We start from the raw sequence: 26,877 nt of genomic DNA, 5'->3' as shown, positions 1-26,877 counted from the left end.
TTCATCATTAGTATATAGGAATGCAAGAGATTTCTGTGCATTAATTTTGTATCCTGCTACTTTACCAAATTCATTGATTAGTTCTAGTAGTTTTCTGGTAGCATCTTTAGGATTCTCTATGTATAGTATCATGTCATCTGCAAACAGTGACAGCTTTACTTCTTTTCCGATTTGGATTCCTTTTATTTCTTTTTCTTCTCTGATTGCTGTGGCTAACACTTCCAAAACTATGTTGAATAATAGTGGTGAGAATGGGCAACCTTGTCTTGTTCCTGCTCTTAGTGGAAATGGTTTCAGTTTTTCACCATTGAGGACAGTGTTGGCTGTGGGTTTGTCATATATGGCCTTTATTATGTTGAGGAAAGTTCCCTCTATGCCTACTTTCTGCAGGGCTTTTATCATAAATGGGTGTTGAATTTTGTCGAAAGCTTTCTCTGCATCTATTGAGATGATCATATGGTTTTTATTCTTCAATTTGTTAATATGATGTATCACGTTGATTGATTTGCGTATATTGAAGAATCCTTGCATTCCTGGGATAAACCCCACTTGATCATGGTGTATGATCCTTTTAATGTGCTGTTAGATTCTGTTTGCTAGTATTTTGTTGAGGATTTTTGCATCTATGTTCATCAGTGATATTGGCCTGTAGTTTTCTTTCTTTGTGACATCTTTGTCTGGTTTTGGTATCAGGGTGATGGTGGCCTCGTAGAATGAGTTGGGGAGTGTTCCTCCCTCTGCAATATTGTGGAAGAGTTTGAGAAGGATAGGTGCTAGCTCTTCTCTAAATGTTTGATAGAATTCGCCTGTGAAGCCATCTGGTCCTGGGCTTTTGGTTGTTGGAAGATTTTTAATCACAGTTTCAATTTCAGTGCTTGTGATTGGTCTGTTCATATTTTCTATTTCTTCCTGGTTCAGTCTCGGTAGGTTGTGCATTTCTAAGAATCTGTCAATTTCTTCCAGGTTGTCCATTTTATTGGCATAGAGTTGCTTTTACTAATCTCTCATGATCGTTTGTATTTCTGCAGTGTCAGTGGTTACTTCTCCTTTTTCATTTCTAATTCTATTGATTTGAGTCTTCTCCCTTTTTCTCTTGATGAGTCTGGCTAATGGTTTATCAATTTTGTTTATATTCTCGAAGAACCAGCTTTTAGTTTCATTGACTTTTGCTATCGTTTCCTTCATTTCTTTTTCATTTATTTCTGATCTGATCTTTATGATTTCTTTCCTTCTGCTAGCTTTGGGTTTTTTTGCTCTTCTTTCTCTAATTGCTTTAGGTGCAAGGTTAGGTTGTTTATTCGAGATGTTTCCTGTTTCTTGATGTAGGCTTGTATTGCTATAAACTTCCCTCTTAGCACTGCTTTTGCTGCATCCCATAGGTTTTGGGTCGTCATGTCTCCATTGTCATTTGTTTCTAGGTATTTTTTGATTTCCCCTTTGATTTCTTCAGTGATCACTTCGTTATTAAGTAGTGTATTGTGTAGCCTCCATGTGTTTGTATTTTTTACAGATCTTTTCCTGTAATTGATATCTAGTCTCATAGCGTTGTGGTCGGAAAAGATACTTGATACGATTTCAATTTTCTTAAATTTACCAAGGCTTGATTTGTGACCCAAGATATGATCTATCCTGGAGAATGTTCCATGAGCACTTGAGAAAAATGTGTATTCTGTTGTTTTTGGATGGAATGTCCTATAAATATCAATTAAGTCCATCTTGTTTAATGTATCATTTAAAGCTTGTGTTTCTTTATTTATTTTCATTTTGGATGATCTGTCCATTGGTGGAAGTGGGGTGTTAAAGTCCCCTACTATGCTTGTGTTACTGTCGATTTCCCCTTTTATGGCTGTTAGTATTTGCCTTATGTATTGAGGTGCTCCTATGTTGGGTGCATAAATATTTACAATTGTTATATCTTCCTCTTGGATCGATCCCTTGATCATTATATAGTGTCCTCCTTTGTCTCTTGTAATAGTCTTTATTTTAAAGTCTATTTTGTCTGATATGAGAATTGCTACTCCAGTTTTCTTTTGATTTCCATTTACATGGAATATCTTTTTCCATCTTTCCATCCCCTCACTTTCAGTCTGTAAGTGTCTCTAGGTCTGAAGTGGGTCTCTTGTAGACAGCATATATATGGGTCTTGTTTTTGTATCCATTCAGCCAATCTGTGTCTTTTGGTGGGAGCATTTAATCCATTTACATTTAAGGTAATTATCGATATGTATGTTCCTATTCCCATTTTCTTAAATATTTTGGGTTTGTTATTGTAGGTATTTTCCTTCTCTTGTGTTTCTTGCCTAGAGAAGTTCCTTTAGTATTTGTTGTAAAGCTGGTTTGGTGGTGCTGAACTCTGTCAGCTTTTGCTTGTCTGTAAAGGTTTTAATTTCGCCATCAAATCTGAATGAGATCCTTGCTGGGTAGAGTAACCTTGGTTGTAGGTTTTTCTCCTTCATCACTTTAAATATGTCCTGCCACTCCCTTCTGGCTTGCAGAGTTTCTGCTGAAAGATCAGCTGTTAACCTTATGGGGATTCCCTTGTGTGTTATTTGTTGTTTTTCCCTTGCTGCTTTTAATATGTTTTCTTTATATTTAATTTTTGATAGTTTGATTAATATGTGTCTTGGCGTGTTTCTCCTTGGATTTATCCTGTGTGGGACTCTCTGTGCTTCCAGGACTTGATTAACTATTTCCTTTCCCATATTAGGGAAGTTTTCAACTATAATCTCTTCAAATATTTTCTCAGTCCCTTTCTTTTTCTCTTCTTCTTCTGGGACCCCTATAATTCGAATGTTGGTGCGTTTAATGTTGTCCCAGAGGTCTCTGAGACTGTCCTCAGTTCTTTTCATTCTTTTTTCTTTATTCTGCTCTGCAGTAGTTATTTCCACTATTTTATCTTCCAGGTCACTTATCCGTTCTTCTGCCTCAGTTATTCTGCTATTGATCCTGTCTAGAGTATTTTTAACTTCATTTATTGTGTTTTTCATCGTTGCTTGGTTCCTCTTTAGTTCTTCTACATCCTTGTTATATGTTTCTTGCATTTTGTCTATTCTATTTCCAAGATTTTGGATCATCTTTACTATCATTATTCTGAATTCTTTTTCAGGTAGACTGCCTATTTCCTCTTCATTTGTTAGGTCTGGTGTGTTTTGACCCTGCTCCTTCACCTACTGTGTGTTTTTTTGTCTTCTCATTTTGCTTATCTTACTGTGTTTGGGGTCTCCTTTTCACAGGCTGCAGGTTCGTAGTTCCTGTTGTTTTTGGTATCTGTCCCCAGTGGCTAAGGTTCGTTCAGTGGGTTTTGTAGGTTTCCTGGTGGAGGGGACTAGTGCCTGTGTTCTGGTGGATGAGGTTGGATCTTGTCTTTCTGGTGGGCAGGTCCACGTCTGGTGGTGTGTTTTGGGATGTCTGTGGCCTTATTATGATTTTAGGCAGCCTCTCTGCTAATGGATGGGGCTGTGTTCCTGTCTTGTTAGTTGTTTGGCATAGGGTGTCCAGCACTGTAGCTTGCTGGTCGTTGAATGAAGCTGGGTCTTGATGTTGAGATGGAGATCTCTGAGAGATTTTCACCGTTTGGTATTACGTGGAGCTGGGAGGTCTCTTGTGGACCAGTGTCCTGAAGTTGGCTCTCCCACCTCATAGGCACAGCCCTGATGCCTGGCTGGAGCACCAAGAGCCTTTCATCCACACGGCCAAGTACGTGGGGATTTTCTTGCCTTTTGTGAGGTCTGACGTCTTCTGCCAGCGTTCAGTGGGTGTTCTGTAGGAGCAGTTCCACGTGTAGATGTATTTCTACTGTATCTGTGGGAAGGAAGGTGATCTCCGTGTCTTACTCTTCTGCCATCTTGCCACATTCACCCAGCTCCGTTTTTCTTAAGATTGCTTTGGCTATTCGGGGTCTTTTGTGTTTCCATAAAAATTGTGAAATTTTTTTGTTCTAGTTCTGTAAAAAATGCCATTGGTAGTTTGATAGGGATTGCATTGAATATGTAGATTGCTTTGGGTAGTATAGTCATTTTCACAATGTTGATTCTTCCAATCCAAGAACATGGTATATCTCTCCATCTGTTGGTATCATCTTTAATTTCTTACATCAGTATCTTATAGTTTTCTGCGTACAGGTCTTTTGTATCCTTGGGTAGGTTTATTCCTAGGTATTTTATTCTTTTTGTTGCAATGGTAAATGGGATTGTTTCCTTAATTTCTCTTTCAGATTTTTCATCATTAGTGTATAGGAATGCAAAAGATTTCTGTACACTAATTTTGTATCCTGCAACTTTACCAAATTCATTGATTAGTTCTAGTAGTTTTCTGGTAGCATCTTTAGGATTCTCTATGTATAGTATCATGTCATCTGCAACAGTGACAGTTTTACTTCTTCTTTTCCGAACTGGATTCCTTTTATTTTTCTTCACTGATTGCTGTGGCTAAAACTTCCAAAACTATGTTGAATAATAATGGTGAGAGTGGGCAACCTTGTCTTGTTCCTGATCTTAGAGGAAATGGTTTCAGTTATTCACCATTGAGAATGATGTTGACTATGGGTTTGTCATATATGGCCTTTATTATGTTGAGGTAGGTTCCCTCTGTGCCTAGTTTCTGGAGAGTTTTTATCATAAATGGGTGTTGAATTTTGTCAAAAGCTTTTTCTGCGTCTATTGAGATGATCATATGGTTTTTATCCTTTATTTTGTAAATATAGTATATCACATTGATTGATTTGCATATATTGAAGAATCCTTGCATTCCTGGGATAAACCCCATTTGATCATGGTGTACGATCCTTTTAATGTGCTGTTGGATTCTGTTTGCTAATATTTTGTTGAGGATTTTTGCATCTATGTTCATCAGAGATATTGGCCTGTAGTTTTCTTTTTTTGTGACATTTTTGTCTGGTTTTGGTATCAGGGTGATGGTGGCCTAGTAGAATGAGTTTGAGAGTGTTCCTCCCTCTGCAATATTTTGGAAGAGTTTGAGAAGGATTAGCTCTTCTCTAAATGTTTGATAGAATTTGCCTGTGAAGCCATCTGGTCCTGGGCTTTTGTTTGTTGGAAGATTTTTAATCACAGTTTCAATTTCAGTGCTTGTGATTGGTCTATTTATATTTTCAATTTCTTCCTGGTTCAGTCTTGGAAGGTTGTGCTTTTCTAAGAATTTGTCCGTTTCTTCCAGGTTGTCCATTTTATTGGCATATAGTTGCTTGTGTAATCTCTCATGATCCTTTGTATTTCTGCAGTATCAGTTGTTACTTCTCCTTTTTCATTTTTAATACTATTGATTTGAGTCTTCTCCCTTTTTTTCTTGATGAGTCTGGTTAAGGGTTTATCAATTTTGTTTATCTTCTCAAAGAACAAGTTTTTAGTTGTATTGACCTTTGCTGTTGTTTCCTTCATTACTTTTTCATCTGTTTCTGATCTGATCTTTATGATTTCTTTCCTTCTGCTAACTTTGGGGGTTTTTTGTTCTTTCTGTAATTGCGTTAGTTATAAGGTTAGGTTGTTTATTTGAGATTTTTCTTGTTTCTTGAGGTAGGATTGTATTGCTATAAACTTCCCTCTTAGAACTGCTTTTGCTGCATATCATAGGTTTTGGGTTGTTGTGTTTTCATTGTCATTTGTTTCTAGGTATTTTTTGATTTCCTCTTTGATTTCTTCAGTGATCTCTTGGTTATTTAGTAGTGTATTGTTTAGCCTCTATGTGTTTGTATTTTTTACAGTTTTTTTTCCTGTAATTGATATCTAGTTTCATAGTGTTGTGGTCGGAAAAGATACTTGATATGATTTCAATTTTCTTAAATTTACTGAGGCTTGATTTATGACCCAGAATATGGTCTATCCTGGAGAATGTTCCATGAGCACTTGAGAAGAAAGTGTATTCTGTTGTTTTTGGGTGGAATGTCCTATAAATATCAATTACATCCATCTTGTTTAATGTGTTATTTAAAGCTTGTGTTTCCTTATTTATTTTCATTTTGGATGATCTGTCCATTCGTGAAAGTGAGGTGTTAAAGTCCCCTACTATTATTGTGTCACAGTCGATTCCCCCTTTATGGCTGTTAGCATTTGCCTTATGTATTGAGGTGCTCCTATGTTGGGTGCATAAATATTTACAATTGTTATATCTTCTTCTTGGATTGATCCCTTGATCGTTATGTAGTGCCATTCTTTGTCTCTTGTAATAGTCTTTATTTTAAAGTCCATTTTGTCTGATATGAGTATTGCTACTCCAGCTTTCTTTTGATTTCCATTTACGTGGAATATCTTTTTCCATCCCCTCACTTTCAATCTGTATGTGTCCCTAGGTCTGAAGTGGGTCTCTTGTAGACAGCATATATACAGGTCTTGTTTTTGTATCAATTCAGCCAATCTGTGTCTTTTGGTTGGAGCATTTAATCCATTTACATTTAAGGTAGTTATTGATATGTATGTTCCTATTACCATTTTCTTAATTGTTTTGGGTTTGTTTTTGTAGATCTTTTCCTTCTCTTGTATTTCCTGCCTAGAGAAGTTCCTTTAGCATTTGTTGTAAAGCTGGTTTGGTGGTGCTGAACTGTCTTACCTTTTGCTTATCTGTAAAGGTTTTAATTTCTCCATCGAATCTGAATGAGACCCTGGCTGGTAGAGTAATCTTGGTTTTAGATTTTTTCCTTTCATCACTTTAAATACGTCCTGCCACTCCCTTCTGGCTTGTAGAGTTTCTGCTGAAAAATCAGCTGTTAACCTTATGGGGATTCCCTTGTATGTTATTTGTTGCTTTTCCCTTGCTGCTTTTAATATTTTTTCTTTGTCGTTAATTTTTGATAGTTTCATTAATATGTGTCTCGGTGTGTTTCTCTTTGGGTGTATCCTGTGGGTGGTACTCTCTGCTTCCCGAACTTGACTGACTATTTCCTTTCCCATGTTAGGGAAGTTTTTGACTAATCTCCAAGTATTTTCTCAGACCTTTCTCAGAACTCTCTTCTTGGTTCTCAAGCCGGCTGAGTTCCCCCCTTCCTCCTTTCCATTCTGCAGGCTTGCCAGCTTTTTCTGTCTCAGAGTCTTTACACTTGTTCTGCCTTTCACCTGAACACCTTTACCCCTGCATAGCTGGTTTTTTCTTGTCTTCAGGTTTCAGTATAAATGTTACTTCCTGTGAGAGATCTCTTCAGATCATCCTGCTAACGTTACTCTATCTCATATCACCCTGTGTTATGAGACCCTTTTGTATCACAATCTGAATTTATTTAACTTCTGTGTCCCTTACTTTTCAAGGGATCTTGTTTGTTTTGTTCACTGCTGTTTCCCCAGTGCCTGGCATACTGTAGTTTGGAAACAATTGTTATATTTCGTGTTTCACTCAGTTTTAGAAATAAGTTTTTAAAAATTTTAGAGCACTACTATATTTATGATGAATAAGATCATTGGATTTTGTCCATTCTAGCTAGGAAACCATTGTCTGCAGTAGTTTCACAAGCTATACCAAAGTCTCCTCATCTGAACCAGGATCCTCAACAGGTACATTTATTTCTGTCAGTATATTTATTATTTTGATATAGAATGTTCTATAATTTGTAATGATACTGTAGAAATACAGGGGTCTGAAGCTATGTTGGTTCACGACCTCTCCTGTATCTTAGTGATTTTTTTATTGCATCGCTTGGCCAAAAGAAACCTAGCAGTTCCATTTATTTAGTTAGTAGTATTAAAAACTTAGTAATTTGGTAAGCATTTTGTCTTTTTTTTCCAGTGTTATTGAGATATAATTGACAATATAACATTGTATTAGTTTAAGATGTACAACATAATGATTTGATATATATGCATATATTGTGAAATGGTTACGATAAGCATTTTATTTTTAAATAAACACAGTTACTAATGGAATGCATGCACTTGTTGGGCGCTGTCCAACTTCTCAAAGCTTGGAATAGATTCAGTTTCTAGGTCCACATTGATTTTTGTATGGCAATTGACTTTTATCATAGCAATTTCCTAAAACCCAGCTTCACAAAGATATGATGTCAATGACAAATGACATGAAATCTGATGTTGAAACTGAGCTACCTTGAGTTTGCAGTTTGATTAGTTTCTGACAGATGTCTAATGACGCTGTGTTTCCCTCAAATTTAAAATATCTTGTGGAGCCTCTGTTGAGTTCACTCTGGCACCCCGAAGTACCTTGTTACACCAGTTTGGGAACCATGGAAATAATATAAAAAATAATAGTACTAATTTAGGATGAAATGAAATTCTAGAATAAGTTATCTAGATTAGTGTTTTTCAGTGAAGATGCTTTTAGTACTTTTGAAGAGACAGTTCTTTCTTCGTTTCATTTACCCCCAGTTTGTATCATATTCTATTTTCCATGTTACTGTTTTTTTAATAATATCAATTTTTTCCTCCTTTTTTTTAAATGCGGAAAAAGGTAAAGAAAAAATAAAACTTACCATACCACCTGGAGATAATTACTATTAACATTTCCAGCATTTTTGGCCTAATTTTTAAAATATGGTTAGATTGATGGGTACAAATAGTTTTATATCCTTTCTCCTTAATATCATATTATATTTTCTCACATTATTAAGAACTCTTACACATACCTTTTAAAGGTTACTTATCATTCCATCTCGTGGATATCCTATGCTTTGGACAAACAGTTCCCTATTTTGGACATTTAGATTATTTCCAGCATTTTGCTTTTGTAAATAAAACTTTAGTAGATGTTTTTGCACATAAATTATTGTTTACGTTTAGTTATTTCCTTAGATTTGATTCTTAGAAGTGGAACTGATAATTTGAAAGGCCAAGAACAACTTTCTTAGATTGTTGATATAAGTCAAATCAAAATATCTTAATGTCTTACAATATGAATATTTGTTTCATTTCATATTTACCAGTACTGAGATCTTTTAAAATTCTTCCTAAGTGAAATAGTATTTAATCAACACTTAGTTTTTATTTCTTTGATTATTAGTAATGGTGTCCTTATGTTTCCTATGTCTAAAAAAATCTATATTTTATTTTCTAACTTACTATTACCTTTTGGCTTATCTTATATTAATGTTCTATTCCTAAGATGATAAAAGAAAATGAAGTTGAACCAAGTGAATCACTTCAGTCTTTGCAGGTGAGTTAACTTTTAAAATGTAACATAGCCAGAAATTGTATTCGTATATATAGGTATGGCATGTAATTATATGTTTGTATTCTATATTGCCAGTTTTCAAATTTATTTGTAATTAGTTACCCTTTTATACTCATTTAGATAAGCCTACTGTCTTGTATAAGTGTCCTGCGTAGTCAGTAGAATTTGGGTAAATAACAACTCTTTTATCATAAAGCTAATTTTTCAAACTTGCAAGCATTACCTAATCCAAGAATTGTCATTGACAATTACAACTGCATCTGCAGGCTCTGTTGCCTAGAACAGTACAAAATAAAACAAAATCCATTGTGGTGACTCAATCATTTTTCACCCTTATATTACAAGATCAAGTGTATAAAATAATGAACAGTCAGCAGCTGCTTACAAATGATCACATTCTTACTGGGTTTTTTTCACTTGAAAAAAATACAGTTTAAACTTTTTCAAGGATAATTATCACAAAGTATAAATTGCAAATTAACACTATCACTGTTTTTCCCTCCAGGATGAGTTGCCATTTAAATAAATGTCATATATTTTTAAAGCAAAATATTTTATAATCTCACAATAATGAAAAAGGTCTTAGAATCTTTTGCAAAAAAAAATAATTTAAATCTTTTTAGCATTAATATCAAAGTACATTTGTGTTTTTATAATAGCTTTCTTGCTACAACTCTCTGAATCAAACTCTTCATACACACTAGTGATAGAAGGAACTTTCAAAACTTAAAGTTAGGGTGCTCTTAATACTTAATGCCACCTTCACCTTATTTCTGTAAGTGTGATTAGTCACACAAAGCAAAGGAGCTAGAAGATACTATATGCTAACTAATTTTTTAAACTCACTATATTCAAAAATGCTAGTTCTAAAATATGAGTTGAATGTTTTTAAGAGCTACCTGATTGGCAGTTGTGCTTATGTATATTGTTATAAAAGGAAAGTGACTATTATTTGAATAAATACACTATTTTACCTCTTTTAGTGACAAATATTTTCTCCATTTTTATTAAACATAAAGAAATTACTTCTACAGATGAGCTCATTTTCTGAGTCTGTAGTTCATATTAGAAATTATGGCTATTTTATATAGTTACTTGATGAACTAAAAATGACTAGTTGCTGTTGTCTGTATCTTGTGTTTTATGGTTGCTAGAAGATGATTCATTCTTTAAATAAACTATTACACTTCTTTAATTTTACACTAATTTTTGAATTAAATAATCTGCATTAACATAAATATCAGTATGGGATTTATAACATACCCAGCAATGTTAAAAAAGAATTCAATTAAAAGTTTAGAATTCCAATTTTCTAATATGCTGAGTTTTTAAATTAACTAGTATAGTACTTTTTCTGCTAGAGCACTCCTTTGCCGGGGGTAGCTTATTGTATGTATGTATATAGAGAAGCAGTATGGAGATGACAAGTATCATCATTCTCAAAGGACAGACTTAACTTTAAGTTTGAGGAATATTTTCCCATCAAACTCATAAACACCTACAAAACTATTTTAGCTAACATACTTATTGATATTTTATCCTAGTTCTTTTCCTTGGGCAGTGAAGAAGAGACTGCTTTTCTAGATGTTATTCCTAAACAAATGGAGAGAGAAACCTGTGACCCCAAGGTAAAATTTGTGAAGAATTGATTTTCTAAGCCACAGTGTTTTCCTGCTGTCTTTTTACACAACTATCAGAGTTTTCATAGTCAGAAGGTTAGTGAGCAAAATGAATTAACCTGGTTTTAAGAACAAGAGACACTAATGACTCCTACCCCTTTTTTTGGTCTTGAGCCCTCTCTCTGTTACTAATGAACTAATAATGCATTATGTATGCATAGGATATCCTAGGAATTGGGCACAAAGATATGTAAAGTACAGTTAATGAATGTTCTGTGTAGAACAAAGTGAAGATGTTTATAACTTTTAATTCATTATAGTTTACTCCACCACTTTTACTTCAGGCTGAAGGGATAGAAGTATATATAGCCCAAGCTCTAAGTAATGCTACCCACTCCACAGCAAAAATTGATAGAGACAACAGCATATAAATGTTTGGGTTTTGTAAATAGTGATTCTATTCTTAAAACTCAACAGATCTCTGGAAAAGATCTACATAGCATCAAAGAAAGCAAGGCATCTGTTTGCTTGTAGAGAATTTGTATTCCACATCAAACAAAGCAGAAATACACAGTCTTTAAAGGTTTAGACTTTTTTTTATTGATATATGTTATGTTTTAAAATTCAGAATAATGTTTTCAACAAAACTCTTGTTTCAGAGGCAATTTAGTTCCTTTCAAATGTGTGATTTAGAATCTTCATTTTTAAATAAGAGAATATTCAGATTATGTATTTTTGTCATTCTGTTAATTTATCAGTTAGAAATAAATTCATTCTTTATGTACATTCCTTTGGCTCTACGCACTCTTATTTTTCCACATTCTGGGTAGGCTTTGTCACCCTGTGCAGAGTAAAAATCCTAGAACCCTCAAAGGGGCAGCAGAGAAAGCCATCTGAAGTCTGAAAGCAGACCAAGTCTCTGAGGGGGTGAAAGCACCCCTCTGAGGTACATGTCTGTCTTGGTACTCTTAGGCCTTTGTTCTCAGAGCTATAGGATCAGATCTTCTGGGAAGCTGGGAACCCAGCATCCCTCTTGCTAATAGCCTGATAGTTTACAAAACCCTTAAAGGAAAATGCTTCCTCTGTTCCTTCTCTCTTCCCTTCCTATTATCATGTGTTTATTGATTGCCTCCTGTATTCCAAGCATGGTATTAAATGCAAGTGATATCCTGATGAAGCAGAAGAGTCTTTGCCCTCAAGGAGCTTGCAGTACAGTTAGTATACAGATAAGAAGAAACTTCATTGTAGTGTAATGTGATGTCTATAATGGAAAGTTGTGGGGAATTCCCTGGCAGTCCAGTGGTTAGGACTCCACACTTTCACTGCGAAGGGCCCGCGTTTGATCCCTGGTCAGGGAACTAAGACCCCACAAGCCATGCAGTGTGGCCAAAACAAAAATAAAAAACCAAAAAAGTTGTGTAATGTATAGTGGAAGCATAGAGGAAGGAGCACCTGTGTCTTTCTGGCTTAATCAACCCATTATCATTATACTCCTTGTGTTTGTGAAAAAAAAAAAAAATCATACTTATTAATGTTGACCTTGAATGCAGTTAAATCACTGCACTTTATTTATTTTTTAATGTTTTATTTTTATTTATTTATCTTTGGCTGTGTTGCTGTGCGCGGGCTTTCTTCTAGTTGCCACGGGGGTTGCTTTTCGCTGCGGTGCTCTGGCTTCTCATTGCGGTGGCTTCTCTTGTGGCAGAGCATGGGCTCTAGGCGCGTGGGCTTCTGTAGTTGTGGCACACGGGCTCAGTAGTTGTGGCTCGTGGGCTTTAGAGTGCAGGCTCAGTAGTTGTGGCACACGGGCTTAGTTGCTCCACGGCATGTGGGATTTTCCCGGACCAGGACTCAAACCCATGTCCTCTGCATTGGCAGGCGGATTCTTAACCACTGTGCCACCAGAGAAGCCCCAATCACTGCACTTTAAATTAGTCTACCCTTAACATATTTTAGGATAATAGGAATATTTCCTGGTTTTCAGTATTAGTCTCTTAGTAATTATTTACATTAGCTAACATTCAATAGAAAGCCAAATTATGCATTATTTTCTTTGTATATGTATATTGTAAATATGTATACTTATGTAATACTCATTTTTAATAATTTACTATAGCCTGTTGAATTTCAAGGGCATCAAGTGAAAGGATCAGCTGCTAGTGCTGAGATGGTGAGAGGACACAGCTCACAGCTTGAATGCAGTCAGTTTCCAGATAGCATTGCGTATGAAAACTGCACGACAAACAGTTGTTTTTTGACACCAGCGTTGCCTAGCACTTGTATGCAGACTGACTTCTTTCAGGTAAAAAAAATATATATATGTATATATTTTTTAATTTATTTATTTATTTATTTTTGGCTGCATTGGGTCTTCAGTTGCTACGCATGGGCTTTCTCTAGTTGCAGCGAGCGGGGGCTACTGTTTGTTGCAGTGCGCAGGCTTCTCATTGTGGTGGCTTCCCTTGTTGCGGAGCATGAGCTCTAGGCACGCGGGCTTCAGTAGTTGTGGCACGTCGGCTCAGTAGCTGTGACTCGCGGGCTCTAGAGCGCAGGCTCAGTAGTTGTGGCACACAGGCTTAGTTGCTCCGCGGCATGTGGGATCTTCCCGGACCAGGGCTCGAACCTGTGTCCCCTGCATTGGCAGGTGGATTCTCAACCACTGCACCACCAGGGAAGCCCTTAAAAATATTTTTATAGCTGCATCTTGCCAAATCATTTTCTTTGTGTCAATACTAAATTTTGTAAAGAGAGTATATTTAAATCTTTGTACAGTTGTAAGTTAAAAAAAAGTTTAGTAAATTGACAAGAAATATCATATCTTAAATCAAACTAAATAAGACAAAAATATTTGAAAGATTTACTGCCTTTTTAGGATCAGGAATTTAAAGGATTACTTTTCACTTCAGAGAATAGTAGAAATTTATGACAAGAGCAGTTAGGCAGATTACATATAGAAAATATATTTAACAGCTAGCAGATTTTTTTTTCCTTCTAATATCCACCCCTCTCCCCACTAAGTATGACACCAAATACCTCTCATTGCTACCCAAATAGAAAAGGTTATGGAGAAAGGATGTATGCATGTATTTGAAACAGTATCTGTTAAAGACACTTTTTTTAAACTTTTCCCCTTTTTATTAAAGCATAATGCACGTACAAAATAAGTGCACAGACCGTAAGTGCTCAGCCCAGTAATTACCACAAAGTGAACACACCCATGTAACCTCCACCCTTACGAAATAGAGCATTACCAGCATCTCAGAAGTACCCCTTCTGCCCCCTTTCAGTCACTACCCCTTCCATTCTCCCCAAAGATTATCACCATTTTGACTTATAATACCATATATTAGTTTTGCTTTTAAAACTTTAGAGTAATACAGTGTTTTTTTTGTGTCTGCCTTCTTTTGTTCAACATTGCAGTTTTGAAATTCATCCATGTTGTTGCTTGTGGCTGTAGTTTATTCATTTTCATTGCTGGTGTAGTATTCCATTGTGTAAATACACCCCAATACATTCTTCAGTTGTTTGGGTTGTTTGCATTTGGAGGTTATTACAGATAATCCTGCTGTGAACAATCATGTACTGTCATGAATGTGTATACACATGACATGCTTCTGTTAGTTACACTACCTAGAAGTGTGATTATTGAGTCACTAGTTATGGATGTCTTTACTTTTAGTAGATAATGCCAAACTGCTTTCCAAAATGGTTATAGAGTTTATATTTTCTATCAGGAATGTATGAGAGGCCCCATCACTCTACATCTTCATTAACACTTGGTCCTGACAGTTTCTTGTTTTGAATTTTAGCTATTCTGGTGGGTATGTAGTGCTATTTCATTGTGGTTTTAATTTGCATTTTCCTGCCTAATAATGAGGTTAGGACCTTTTTGTATATTATTAGCCTTCTCTGTATCCTCTTTCATGAAGTGTTTGTTAAGCTTTCTTCCTCAGTTTTTAATTGGTGTGCTTATCTTCCCTGACTCTGACTTATCTTTCATTCTTAATGATGCCTTTGATGAATGGAAGTTTATAATTTTCAATACAATACAATTTATCTGTTGTTTCCTTTCTGATTATTGCTTTTTTGTCTTATTTTAGAAGTCTTTCTCTAGCCTAAGGTCATAAAGATATTCTCTCATGTTACCTTGTAGAAGCTTTATTATTTTGCTTTTCACATTTTGATCTGTAATTCACCTATAATTGATTTTTATGTATTGAGGTACAGATAAAGTTTCATATTTTTTTCCATATGGACATCCAATTGCTCCAGCACCATTTATTGAAAAGACTGTCTTTTCTCCATTCCTTCACACTTCTCCCTGTGCCATAAATCAGATGTCCATATGTTTTGGGTCTGTTTTTGGTTGCTATTCTGATTCATTGGTCTGGAGTTTTAGAGGTCTTTATGTCTTATTAAGTATGTGTTTTCATGCATTTTAAATCTTCTTGTTCTTCTTAGCTTTTTGCATTTTCATATATAGTACATTTTAGAATTAGCTTAATGGTTTCCATATGTACGCATAAACATGTTAGGAATTTGATTGGAATTTCATTGTGTACACAGATCCTGAGGAGAATCAATATTTTTGCAATAATTGATTTTGCAATTTTGCAAAAATTGATTTATTTTCAATATTGTAATAATGTATCTCTCTATTTCAATCTTTAATTTCTCTCAATAATGTTTTACAGTTTTGGTATAGAGGTTCTCTATATGTTATTTGTATGTTTGATTTGCAGGAACTCTTTCTATGTTAAGAAAATTAACCCTTTGTCATTTTTCCTAATTTATTAGTGTTTTGACTGTATTTATGATTTTTTCCAGAAATTCATTTTTAATATTTATATAATCAGATCTTTCAGTGTTTTCTTTTATGGTTTCTGGAGCCCAGAAATTTTTTTTCTTTTAGGCCGTGCTTTGTGGCATGCGGGATCTTAGTTCCCTGACCAGGGATCAAACCCGTACCCCCTGCAGTGGAACAATGGAGTCCTAACCACTGGACCGCCAGGGAAGTCCCTGGAGCCCAGAACTCTTTTTTTTTTTTTAATTTATTTAATTAATTTATTTTTGGCTGTGTTGGGTCTTCATTGCTGCGCAGGCTTTCTCTAGTTGCGGTCAGCGGGGCTACTCTTTGTTGTGGTGTACAGGCGTCTCATTGCCGTGGCTTCTCTTGTTGCAGGGCATGGGCTCTAGGCACGTGGGCTTCAGTAGTTGTGGTGCATGGGCTCAGTAGTTGTGGCTCGCGGGCTTAGTTGCTCCGCAGCATGTGGGATCTTCTTGGATCAGGGCTCGAACCCATGTCCCCTTCATTGGCAGGCGGATTTTTAACTACTGTGCCACCAGGGAAGCCCAAGCCCAGAACTCAGTCTTCATTTAATGCTTTTTTAAAAATAAATCTTGACACTTTTATTAGCTCTTGTTGTGGTTTTACACTATCTTTAGCAAGAGCTAATTATAGAGTGGCTATGTTAAGTAAAATAAGTTATTTCTGAATTCCCCCTCTATATTCTTCCAGACTCCTAGTATATAGCTATATCATAATTTTTAGATAAATAGATAGTCAACATTTTCATTATTATAAATGTTTTAATATTTTCACTGCTGAGCCAATTAGTATACATTTTCTTTCTTTTATAATTTTTGAGTTTTTTTCTTAGTTTATAATTTTAAAAAAATTTGCTTAGTGTTCTTCAAATATTGGGATAAAGATTTTCCCATATCCTCCAGAATTTTACAAAATGCTCTTCAATACAGGAATCCACACAAATTCATCAGATAATCTGTATTAGTTGCATTTATTTTCTAGGTCTTCCATCTGTCCACTATAATCTGCACCATCTTACAAAAGCCCTTTGCCTCTTTGCTAGCTTGGTTTGTCAATATCTTGAACACATTGTCTTTTTTTCTTGTTTTTCTAGAGCACACCTTGAAGAGAGCATGGGAGGTTTGGGGGACTTGGCATGTTGAAAATGTTTTTATTCTGTTCTCATTACTTGATTGATAGTTCGGCTGAGTATAGAATTTGGATATAATCTGCTTTTTTCTTTCTAAATTTAAATTTAATTGTGCTTTCTCCTTCTAGAAGTTTTTAACATCTTTTCTTTATTCCTGGTGTTATGAAATTTCACTGTGATATGCCTTCTTTCAGGTTATTAATACCATATACTGTATTCAGTGAGTCTTTTCATCCTGCAGGTACAAGTTTACCAGTCACATAAAAAATTAAAAAAAATTCATTTCTTTGGTAATTTTCTTCCCACTGTTTTCTTAGTTTTCTCTTTTAGAACTTCTGTTAAACGTTTTCAGCCCATTGTATCCTTTTGCAGCAGTCCCTGTGGACTCCAGTTTCTAAGTGTTTCCATGGTTATTGGGGTTAATCAGTTTATTTCTTATTGGTCTGTCTTGTAGTCAAACTTTGGTTTGACTTTCTTCTATATTGCTAAGCCTATACTCTTTCCCCATCCTCTTAATATATTGTAATTCAGGGTTACCATTATTTCTTAGTTTCATTAAAGGTAAGAGGTGTTTTTGTTTCACATTTCCTGCTTTTCTTTTTGAGAGGAGAATAAATTAGAGTACTTCATACTGAAAAAGAAATTTATATCCATTTGTTTTACTTTTAATTATTTTCACATACATCAGTATGGTCATGTTTTATATCCTGAGTTTATAAAAAATGTTCTAAGGCAAAATGCCTAGGCTTACCAACACAGATAAGAGCTTTTTGAAATAAGTGTGACAGATTGCTTGCACACAGTGGTCTCTGAACTTTAAAACAATCTTGTATTTCATCAAATCCTAAGATACTATCATTGATTGTAAGAAGCACCATTGTAATATATATCACTAAGAAAGACCGGTCAATTAGCACTACACAATGTTTTTCACTGCCTTTTTTATTTAAAAAAGTCTTTTTTTTTAACGTGGTAAAAAACATGTATCATATGTACTTATATCATAAGATTTACAGTCTTAACCATTTTTATGTGTACACTTTGGTAATGGGAAGTATATTTACAGTGTTATGAAACAGATCTCCAGAACCTTTTCACCTTCACTTGGATTTTTAATGTTATATTTAGTGGAAGATTCTTTTAGATTTATTTGAGCACAGTGTTTTATTGTATATCACACTGCTTTGTTTTCTTGTCTTTCTGTGAACACAATACTTTTTATTCATCTTTTTTTAATTTCTGAATTTTATTATTTTTTTTATACAGCACTTTCTTATTAGTCATCAATTTTATACACATCAGTGTATACATGTCAATCCCAATCACCCAATTCATCCCACCACCACCACCACCCCCCCATGACTTTCCCCCCTTGGTGTCCGTACGTTTCTTCTCTACATCTGTGTCTCAACTTCTGCCCTGAAAACCGGTTCATCTGTACCATTTTTCTAGGTTCCACATATATGCGATAATACACGATATTTGTTTTTCTCTTTCTGACTTACTTCACTCTGTATGACAGTCTCTAGATCCATCCACATCTCAACAAATGACCCAATTTTGTTCCATTTTATGGCTGAGTAATATTCCATTGTATATATGTACCACATCTTCTTTATCCATTCATCTGTCGATGGGCATTTAGGTTGCTTCCGTGTCCTGGCTATTGTAAATAGTTCTGCAATGAACATTGGGGTGCATGTGTCTTTTTAAACTATGGTTTTCTCTGGGTATATGCCCAGTAGTGGGATTGCTGGATCATATGGTAATTCTATTTTTAGATTTTTAAGGAACTTCCATACTGTTCTCCATAGTGGCTGTATCAATTTACATTCCCACCAACAGTGCAAGAGCGTTCCCTTTTCTCCACACCCTCTCCAGCATTTGTTGTTTGTAGATTTTCCGATGATGCCCATTCTAACTGGTGTGAGGTGATACCTCATTGTAGTTTTGATTTGTATTTCTCTAATAATTAGTGATGTTGAGCAGCTTTTCATGTGCTTCTTGGCCATCTGTATGTCTTTGGAGAAATGTCTATTTAGGTCTTCTGCCCATTTTTAGATTGGGTTGTTTGTTTTTTTAATGAGCTGCATGAGCTGTTTATATATTTTGGAGATTAATCCTTTGTCTGTTGATTAGTTTTCAAATATTTTCTCCCATTCTAAAGGTTGTCTTTTCATCTTGTTTATGGTTTTCTTTGCTGTGCAAAAGCTTTGAAGTTTCATTAGGTCCCATTTATTTATTTTTGTTTTTATTTCCATTACTCTAGGAGGTGGATCAAAAAAGATCTTGCTGTGATTTATGTCAAAGAGTGTTCTTCCTATGTTTTCCTCTAAGAGTTTTATAGTGCCTGGTCTTACATTTAGGTCTCGAATCCATTTTGAGTTTATTTTTGTGTATGGTGTTAGGGAGTGTTCTAATTTCATTCTTTTACATGTAGCTGTCCAGTTTTCTCAGCACCACTTATTGAAGAGACTGTCTTTTCTCCATTGTATATCCTTGCCTCCTTTGTCATAGATTAGTTGACCATAGGTGCGTGGGTTTATCTCTGGGCTTTCTATCTTGTTCCATTGATCTATGTTTCTGTTTTTGTGCCAGTACCATATTGTCTTGATTACTGTAGCTTTGTAGTATAGTCTGAAGTCAGGGACTCTGATTCCTCCAGCTCCGTTTTTTTCCCTCAAGACTGCTTTGGCACTTTGGAGTCTTTTGTGTCTCCATACAAATTTTAAGATTTTTTGTTCTAGTTCCATAAAAAATACCATTGGTAATTTGATAGGGATTGCATTGAATCTGTAGATTGCTTTGAGTAGTATAGTCATTTTCACAATATTGATTCTTCCAATCCAAGAACATGGTATATCTCTCTATCTGTTGGTATCACCTTTAATTTCTTTCATCAGTGTCTTACAGTTTTCTGCATACAGCTCTTTTGTCTCCCTAGGTAGGTTTATTCCTAGGTACTTTATTCTTTTCGTTGCAATGGTAAATGAGAGTGTTTCCTTCATTTCTCTTTCAGATTTTTCATCATTAGTGTATAGAAATGCAAGAGATTTCTGTGCATTAATTTTGTATCTTGCAACTTTACCAAATTCATTGATTAGCTCTAGTCGTTTTCTGGTGGCATCTTTAGGATTCTCTATGTAGAGTATCATGTCATCTGCAAAGAGTGACAGTTTTACTTCTTCTTTTCCAATTTGTATTCCTTTTATTTCTTTTTCTTCTCTGATTGCCGTGGCTAGGACTTCCAAAACTATGTTGAATAACAGTGGTGAGAGTGGACATCCTTGTCTTGTTCCTGATCTTAGAGGAAATGCTTTCAGTTTTTCACCATTGAGAATGATGTTTGCTGTGGGTTTGTTGTATGTGGCCTTTATTATGTTGAGGTAGGTTCCCTCTATGCCCACTTTCTGGAGAGTTTTTATCAGAAATGGGTGTTGAATTTTGTCAAAAGCTTTTTCTGCATCTATTGAGTTGGTCATATGGTTTTTATTCTTCAATTTGTTAATATAGTGTATCACATTGATTGATTTACATATATTGAAGAATCCCCGCATCCCTGAGATAAATCCCACTTGATCATGGTGTATGATCCTTTTAATGTGCTGTTGGATTCTGTTTGCTAGTATTTTGTTGAGAATTTTTGCATCTATATTCATCAGTGATATTGGTCTGTAATTTTCTTTTTTTGTAGTGTCTTTGTCTGGTTTTGGTATCAGGGTGATGGTGGTGTCATAGGATGAGTTTGGGAGTGTTCCTTCCTCTGCAATTTTTTGAAAGAGTTTGAGAAGGATAGGTGTTAATTCTTCTCTAAATGTTTGATAGAATTCACCTGTGAAGCCATCTGGTCCTGGACTTTTGTTTGTTGGAAGATTTTTAATCACAGTTTCAACTTCATTCCTTGTGATTAGTCTTTTCATATTTTCTATTTCTTCCTGGTTCAGTCTTGGAAGGTTATACCTTTCTAAGAATTTGTCCATTTCTTCCAGGTTGTCCATTTTACTGGCATAGAGTTGCTTGTAGTAGTCTCTTAGGATGCTTTGTATTTCTGTGGTGTCTGTTGTAACTTCTTCTTTTTCATTTCTAATTTTATTGATTAGAGTCCTCTCCCTCTTTTTCTTGATGAGTCTGGCTAATGGTTTATCAATTTTGTTTATCTTCTCAAAGAACCAGCTTTTACTTTTATTGATCTTTGCTATTGTTTTCTTTGTTTCTATTTCATTTATTTCTGCTCTGATCTTTATGATTTCTTTCCTTCTGCTAACTTTGGGTTTTGTTTGTTCTTCTTTCTCTAGTTCCTTTAGGTGTAAGGTTAGATTGTTTATTTGGGATTTTTCTTGTTTCTTGAGGTAGGCTTGTATAGCTTTAAACTTCCCTCTTAGAACTGCTTTTGCTGCATCCCATAGGTTTTGGATCGTCATGTTTTCATTGTCATTTGTCTCTAGGTATTTTTTGATTTCCTCTTTGATTTCTTCAGTGATCTCTTGGTTATTTAGTCACATATTGTTTAGCCTCCATGTGTTTGTGTCTGTTACATTTTTTTCCCTGTAATTCATTTCTAATCTCACAGTGTTGTGGTCAGAAAAGATGCTTGATATGATTTCAGTTTTCTTAATTTTACTGAGGCTTGATTTATGACCCAAGATGTGATCTATCCTGGAGAATGTTCAGTGCACACTTGAGAAGAAAGTGTAATCTGCTGTTTTTGGATGGAATGTCCTATAAATATCAATTAAATCTATCTGGTCTATTGTGTCATTTAAAGCTTGTGTTTCCTTATTAATTTTCTGTTTGGATGATCTGTCCATTGGTGTAAGTGAGGTGTTTAAAGTCCCCCACTATTATTGTGTTACTGTCAATTTCCTCTTTTAGAGCTGTTAGCAGTTGCCTTAAGTATTGAGGTGCTCCTATGTTGGGTACATATGTATTTATAATTGTTATATCTTCTTCTTGGATTGATCCCTTGATCACTGTGTAGTGTCCTTCCTTGTCTCTTGTAACATTCTTTATTTTAAAGTCTATTTTATCTGATATGAGTATTGCTACTCCAGCTTTCTTTTGATTTCCATTTGCATGGAATATCTTTTTCTATCCCCTCACTTTCAGTCTGTATGTGTCCCTAGGTCTGATGTGGGTCTCTTGTAGACAGCATATATATGGGTCTTGTTTTTGTATCCATTCAGCAAGCCTGTGTCTTTTGGTTGGAGCACTTAATCCATTCACGTTTAAGGTAATTATCGATATGTATGTTCCTATGACCATTTTCTTAATTGTTTTGTGTTTGTTTTTGTAGGTCCTTTTCTTCTCTTGTGTTTCCTACTTAGAGAACTTCCTTTAGCATTTGTTGTACACCTGGTTTGGTGGTGCTGAATTCTCTTAGCTTTTGCTTATCTGTAAAGCTTTTGATTTCTCCGTGGAATCTGAATGAGATCCTTGCCGGGTAGAGTAATCTTGGTTGTAGGTTCTTCCCTTTCATCACTTTAAGTATATTATGCCAGTCCCTTCTGGCTTGTAGAGTTTCTGCTGAGAAATCAGCTGTTAACCTTATGGGAGTTCCCTTGTATGTTATCTGTCGTTTTTCCCTTGCTGCTTTCAAGAATTTTTCTTTGTCTTTAATTTTTGCCAATTTGATTACTATGTGTCTCGGCGTGTTTCTCCTTGGGTTTATCCTGTATTGGACTCGCTGTGCTTCCTAGACTTGGGTGGCTATTTCCTTCCCCACGTTAGGGAAGTTTTCGACTATAATCTCTTCAAATATTTTCTCTGGTCCTTTCTCTCTCTCTTCTCCTTCTGGGACCCCTACTATGCGAATGTTGTTGCATTTAATGTTGTCCCAGAGGTGTCTTAGGCTGTCTTCATTTCTTTTCATTCTTTTTTTATTGTGTTCTGCAGCAGTGAATTCCACTATTCTGTCTTCCAGGTCACTTATCCGTTCTTCTGCCTCAGTTATTCTGCTATTGATTCCTTCTAGTGTAGTTTTCATTTCAGTTATTGTATTGTTCATCTCTGTTTGTTTGTTCTTTAATTCTTCTAGGTCTTTGTTAAACATTTCTTGCATCTTCTCGATATTTGCCTCTGTTCTTTTTCCGAGGTCCTGCATCATCTTCACTATCATTATTCTTAATTCTTTTTCCTGGAAGGTTGCCTATCTCTACTTCATTTAGTTGTTTTTCTGGGGTTTTATCTTGTTCCTTCATCTGGTACATAGCCCTCTGCCTTTTCATCTTGTCTGTCTTTCTGTAAATGTGGTTTTCATTGCACAGGCTGCAGGATTGTAGTTCTTCTTGCTTCTGCTGTCTGCCCTCTGGTGGATGAGGCTAACTAAGAGACCTGTGCAAGTTTCCTGATGGGAGGGACTGGTGGTGGGTAGAGCTGACTGTTTCCCTGGTGGGCAGAGCTCAGTAAAACTTTAATCCGCTTGACTGCTGATGGGTGGGGCTGGGTTCCCTCCCTGTTGGTTGTTTGGCCTGAGGCAACCCAACACTGGAGCCTACCCGGGCTCTTTGATGGGGCTAATGGCAGACTCTGGGAGGGCTCACACCAAGGAGTACTTCCCAGAACTTCTGCTGCCAGTGTCCTTGTCTCCACGGTGAGCCACAGCCACCCCCTGCCTCTGCAGGAGACCTTCCAACACTAGCTGGTAGGTCTGTTTCAGTCTCCCCTGGGGTCACTGCTCCTTCCCCGGGGTCCTGATGCGCACACTACTTTGTGTGTGCCCTCCAAGAGTGGAGTCTCCAATTCTCCCAGTCCTGTTGAAGTCCTTCAATCAAATCCCACTAGCCTTCAAAGTCTGATTCTCTAGGAATTCCTCCTCCTGTTGCTGGACCCCCAGGTTGGGAAGCCTGACGTGGGCCTCAGAACCTTCACTCCAGTGGGTGAACTTCCGTGGTATAAGTGTTCTCCAGTCTGTGAGTCACCCACCCATCAGTTATGGGATTTGATTTTACTGTGATTGTGACCCTCCTAACATCTCATTGTGGCATCTCCTTTGTCTTTGGATGTGGGGTATCTTTTTTGGTGAGTTCCAGTGTCTTCCTGTCGATGATTGTCCGGCAGCTAGTTGTGATTCTGGTGTTCTCGCAAGAGGGAGTGAGAGCGCCTCCTTCTACTCCGCCATCTTGGTTCAGGGCCACAAATTTCGCTTCTTCCTTAATTTTCTCCCACCAAAAGTATCTGCTTTGTGAAGGCACTGTCAGTGGCTGTTTGTCTGTTGTATTTCCAGTTCCTCGCTCTGTGCCTGACAAATAGAAGCTATCAATGAATACCTTTGTTTTTTTTAATTGGAGTATAGTTGCTTTACAATGTTGTGTTAGTTTCTGCTTTTTATTAATCTTTATTTTTGGCTTTATTGGGTCTTCCTTGGTGCACGTGGGCTTTCTCTAGTTGCGGTGAGTGGGGGCTACTCTTCATTGTGGTGTGCAGGCTTCTCATTGTGGTGGCTTCTCTTGTTGCAGAGCACGGGCTCTAGGTGCCAGGCTTCAGTAGTTGTGCACAGAGGCTCCGTAGTTGTGGCTCGTGGGCTTCAACAGTTGTGGCTCGTGGGCTCTAGAGCACAGGCTCAGTAGTTGTGGCGCACGGGCTTAGTTGCTCCACGGCATGTGTGATCTTCCCAGACCAGGGCTCAAACCCATGTCCCCTGTGTTGGCAGGTGGATTCCTAACCACTGCACCACCAGGGAAGTCCCCACAGTACTTTTTTTTCAATGCTAAATCCTAGTGTGATCTTTTTGAAGACATTTAAACAGCAGAATTGCTTAATATGTCTAATGTTAACAATGCACAAAGTCATATTTAAGTGATCATTATTTGAATAGTATGACTACTTTGCATATAGTTGCACTTGCACAGGCGAAGACAACTATGTCACAGATGTTGCCTGTGCTATAGAGATGTAAAAATGTCATTTTTGGGGTGCATCCCTATTTCAAAGATGTTAAGATGTAAGAAACGTGAGTCATAAGAATTGATGAAATATAATGTACCCTGCTTTCCCCGAATGGAATTGGCTTTATAACATATTTCTTTCTGTTTGTCTGTGTCTCAAGTTATAACTATAAACTATATGTGTAGATAGAGATAGGTAAAGATATGGATATGCGCACACATTTTTTCTAAACTGATAAATGGATCTCTGTTTTCTAGTTCCCAGATGAAGAAAATTTTCCAAAAGGAGGTGCTAGCTTTAATATTGAAGAGGATTTTCAAGTGACAGCTGAGTCTAATAAGGACTCAGTTGAAAATGATTGTAAGTAAATTATAAATAAAATGTAACATTAAGAAGTTATTTGACATTGAACAAACTATTATGTAAAGATCCATGCTTTTTTTTTCCCCCACAGCAATTTTAGATTTCCCTCCTAAAGATTCAGAACATTTATATAATTATTTGGATTATAATTTTAAATCAACAGAGAGGACTTCGTGGGAAGCAAATAAGGTATAATGTAAACAAAGTTTTTTATGTTGGTCTTTTTGCCCGCACCCTGCGGCTCGTGGTATCTTTGTTTCCTGACCAGGGATTGAGCCCAGACCCCAGCAGTGGAAGTGCCGAGTCCTAACCATTGGCCCACCAGGGAATTCCCTAAACAAAATTTTAACAGTTGTGAGTAAAAAATTTTGGTAGTCTTATAAGAAATGACTCTACTAAAAACTAAAAAGATAAAAATCTTAAGACTAGATGATTTTTTTAACATGATCAAGAAAGTTTATGAACAACCAACCATGATTATTTTAGTAATGAAACAGCACAGAATAATTTCTGTTAGAATAAATAACAAAATGTGGGTGACTGCTATCTTCTTTGTTATTCAGATGTTTTATTTTTTGCAATGTGACATGAAATGAGAGGCATACATAATTAGAAAGGAAGAAATAGAATTAGATGAATCAATTAAAAATGAGATGTTTAAGAAGAATTTTGTAAAGGAGCTGAAGATAAGATAAACTTGAAAAGTTAATAGCTTTCTTAAACCAAGTAGAAAATATAGCAGAAAAAGAGTCCCAAGAGTAGTAACAAATGATATACAATGAAGTGCCTAGGCATGATCTTAATTGGAAATGTGTGAAATGAGCAATGAAATTTTACTGTGAAATATAAAATTTATGAATAAATAGGAATTCAGCAGTGTTTACGGAATGCCTTCTATAGGTCAGGAACTTGTAAGACTTGGATATAGAGTGTTGGACAAAACAGGAATGATCTCTGATTTTAAAGGCCAGCAGGGGAGAGAGATGTTACTCAAGAGAACAAAGTGAGATAATTGCTATACAGAAAAGTTGTGAAGATACTCTGAAATTATAGGGGGAATCTACTTTATGGATGATTAGGAAGGCTTCTCCAGCTGTGGCAGCAGTAGGGGGAAGAACATACCACGTACAGAAACAGCAAGTGTAAATACCCTGCGATTGAAAAGAGTTGGGTGGGTTCAAGAATGTGAAAGGAGACCAAAGTAGCTGGATTGTGGAAAGTGACAGGGAAAGTGGTAATTAAATGAAATTGGGACAGGGAGCAGGACCAGACATACAAAGCCTTGCAGGTCAGGTTAAGAACTTTGATATTGCTCTGTGTTCCCCGGGGAAATCACTGAAGGGTTTTCAGCAGAACACCCGTTACATTTACATTTACATTTTTAAGAGATTTTGCTGGCTGCCGTGTGGAAGATGCATTTGATGGGCACTGTGGTGGAAGCCAGGAAACCAGTCAAGAGGAGCCGTAGATGATAGTGACTTGAAGTAGAGATTGTGGCAGTGAAAGTATAGAGCAGTTGATAAATAGATTTAAGATAAATTTTGGAGTTAGAAGCATGGATGTTGCTGGATTGGACGTAGAGAGTAGGGTGAAGGAAGGGGAGGAGAAAGACTCCTGGCTTTTTGACTTAACAACGTGGACTGAGGTGGGCTTTACTGAGTGGAGTAAGATGCAGGACTCTATTAGTTGGCTAGGGTTGCTGTAACAAAATACCACAGGATAAGTGGCTTAAACAGCAGAAATTTATTTTGTAACAGTTCTGAAAGGTAGAAGTTCAAGATCAAGTTTCTGGTGAGAACTCTATTCCTGGCTTACAGATGGCTACTTCTCACTATGTTCTCACATGTCCTTCCTTGGTATGTGCACATGGAGAGAGAGCGAGCAAGAGAGAGCACAGCGAGTGAGAACTCTCTTGTTATAAGGACGCTAAT

At 36.3% G+C, this 26,877-nt stretch overlaps 1 protein-coding gene across 9 annotated transcripts in view; it reads left to right on the top strand.

Moving 5' to 3' along the window:
- Positions 1-26,877, top strand: part of ZGRF1 (zinc finger GRF-type containing 1) — a 79,338-nt gene that overhangs the window by 21,492 nt on the left and 30,969 nt on the right. For 8 of the 9 annotated variants that reach the window (XM_082389603.1, XM_082389602.1, XM_082389607.1 and 5 more), the window contains 6 exons: positions 7,420-7,493; positions 9,055-9,105; positions 10,668-10,751; positions 12,859-13,044; positions 24,841-24,943; positions 25,038-25,135. In XM_082389603.1, coding sequence (XP_082245729.1) covers positions 7,420-7,493; positions 9,055-9,105; positions 10,668-10,751; positions 12,859-13,044; positions 24,841-24,943; positions 25,038-25,135 — 596 coding nt within the window. The remainder of the gene's footprint in view (positions 1-7,419; positions 7,494-9,054; positions 9,106-10,667; positions 10,752-12,858; positions 13,045-24,840; positions 24,944-25,037; positions 25,136-26,877) is intronic. The other variant, XM_082389606.1, reaches the window with a different exon arrangement.

The sequence above is a fragment of the Balaenoptera borealis genome (assembly GCF_965194805.1).
Source record: "Balaenoptera borealis genome assembly, chromosome: 4".
NCBI classification, from domain to species: Eukaryota; Metazoa; Chordata; class Mammalia; order Artiodactyla; family Balaenopteridae; genus Balaenoptera; species Balaenoptera borealis.
This window is presented reverse-complemented; position numbering and strand designations above follow the sequence as displayed.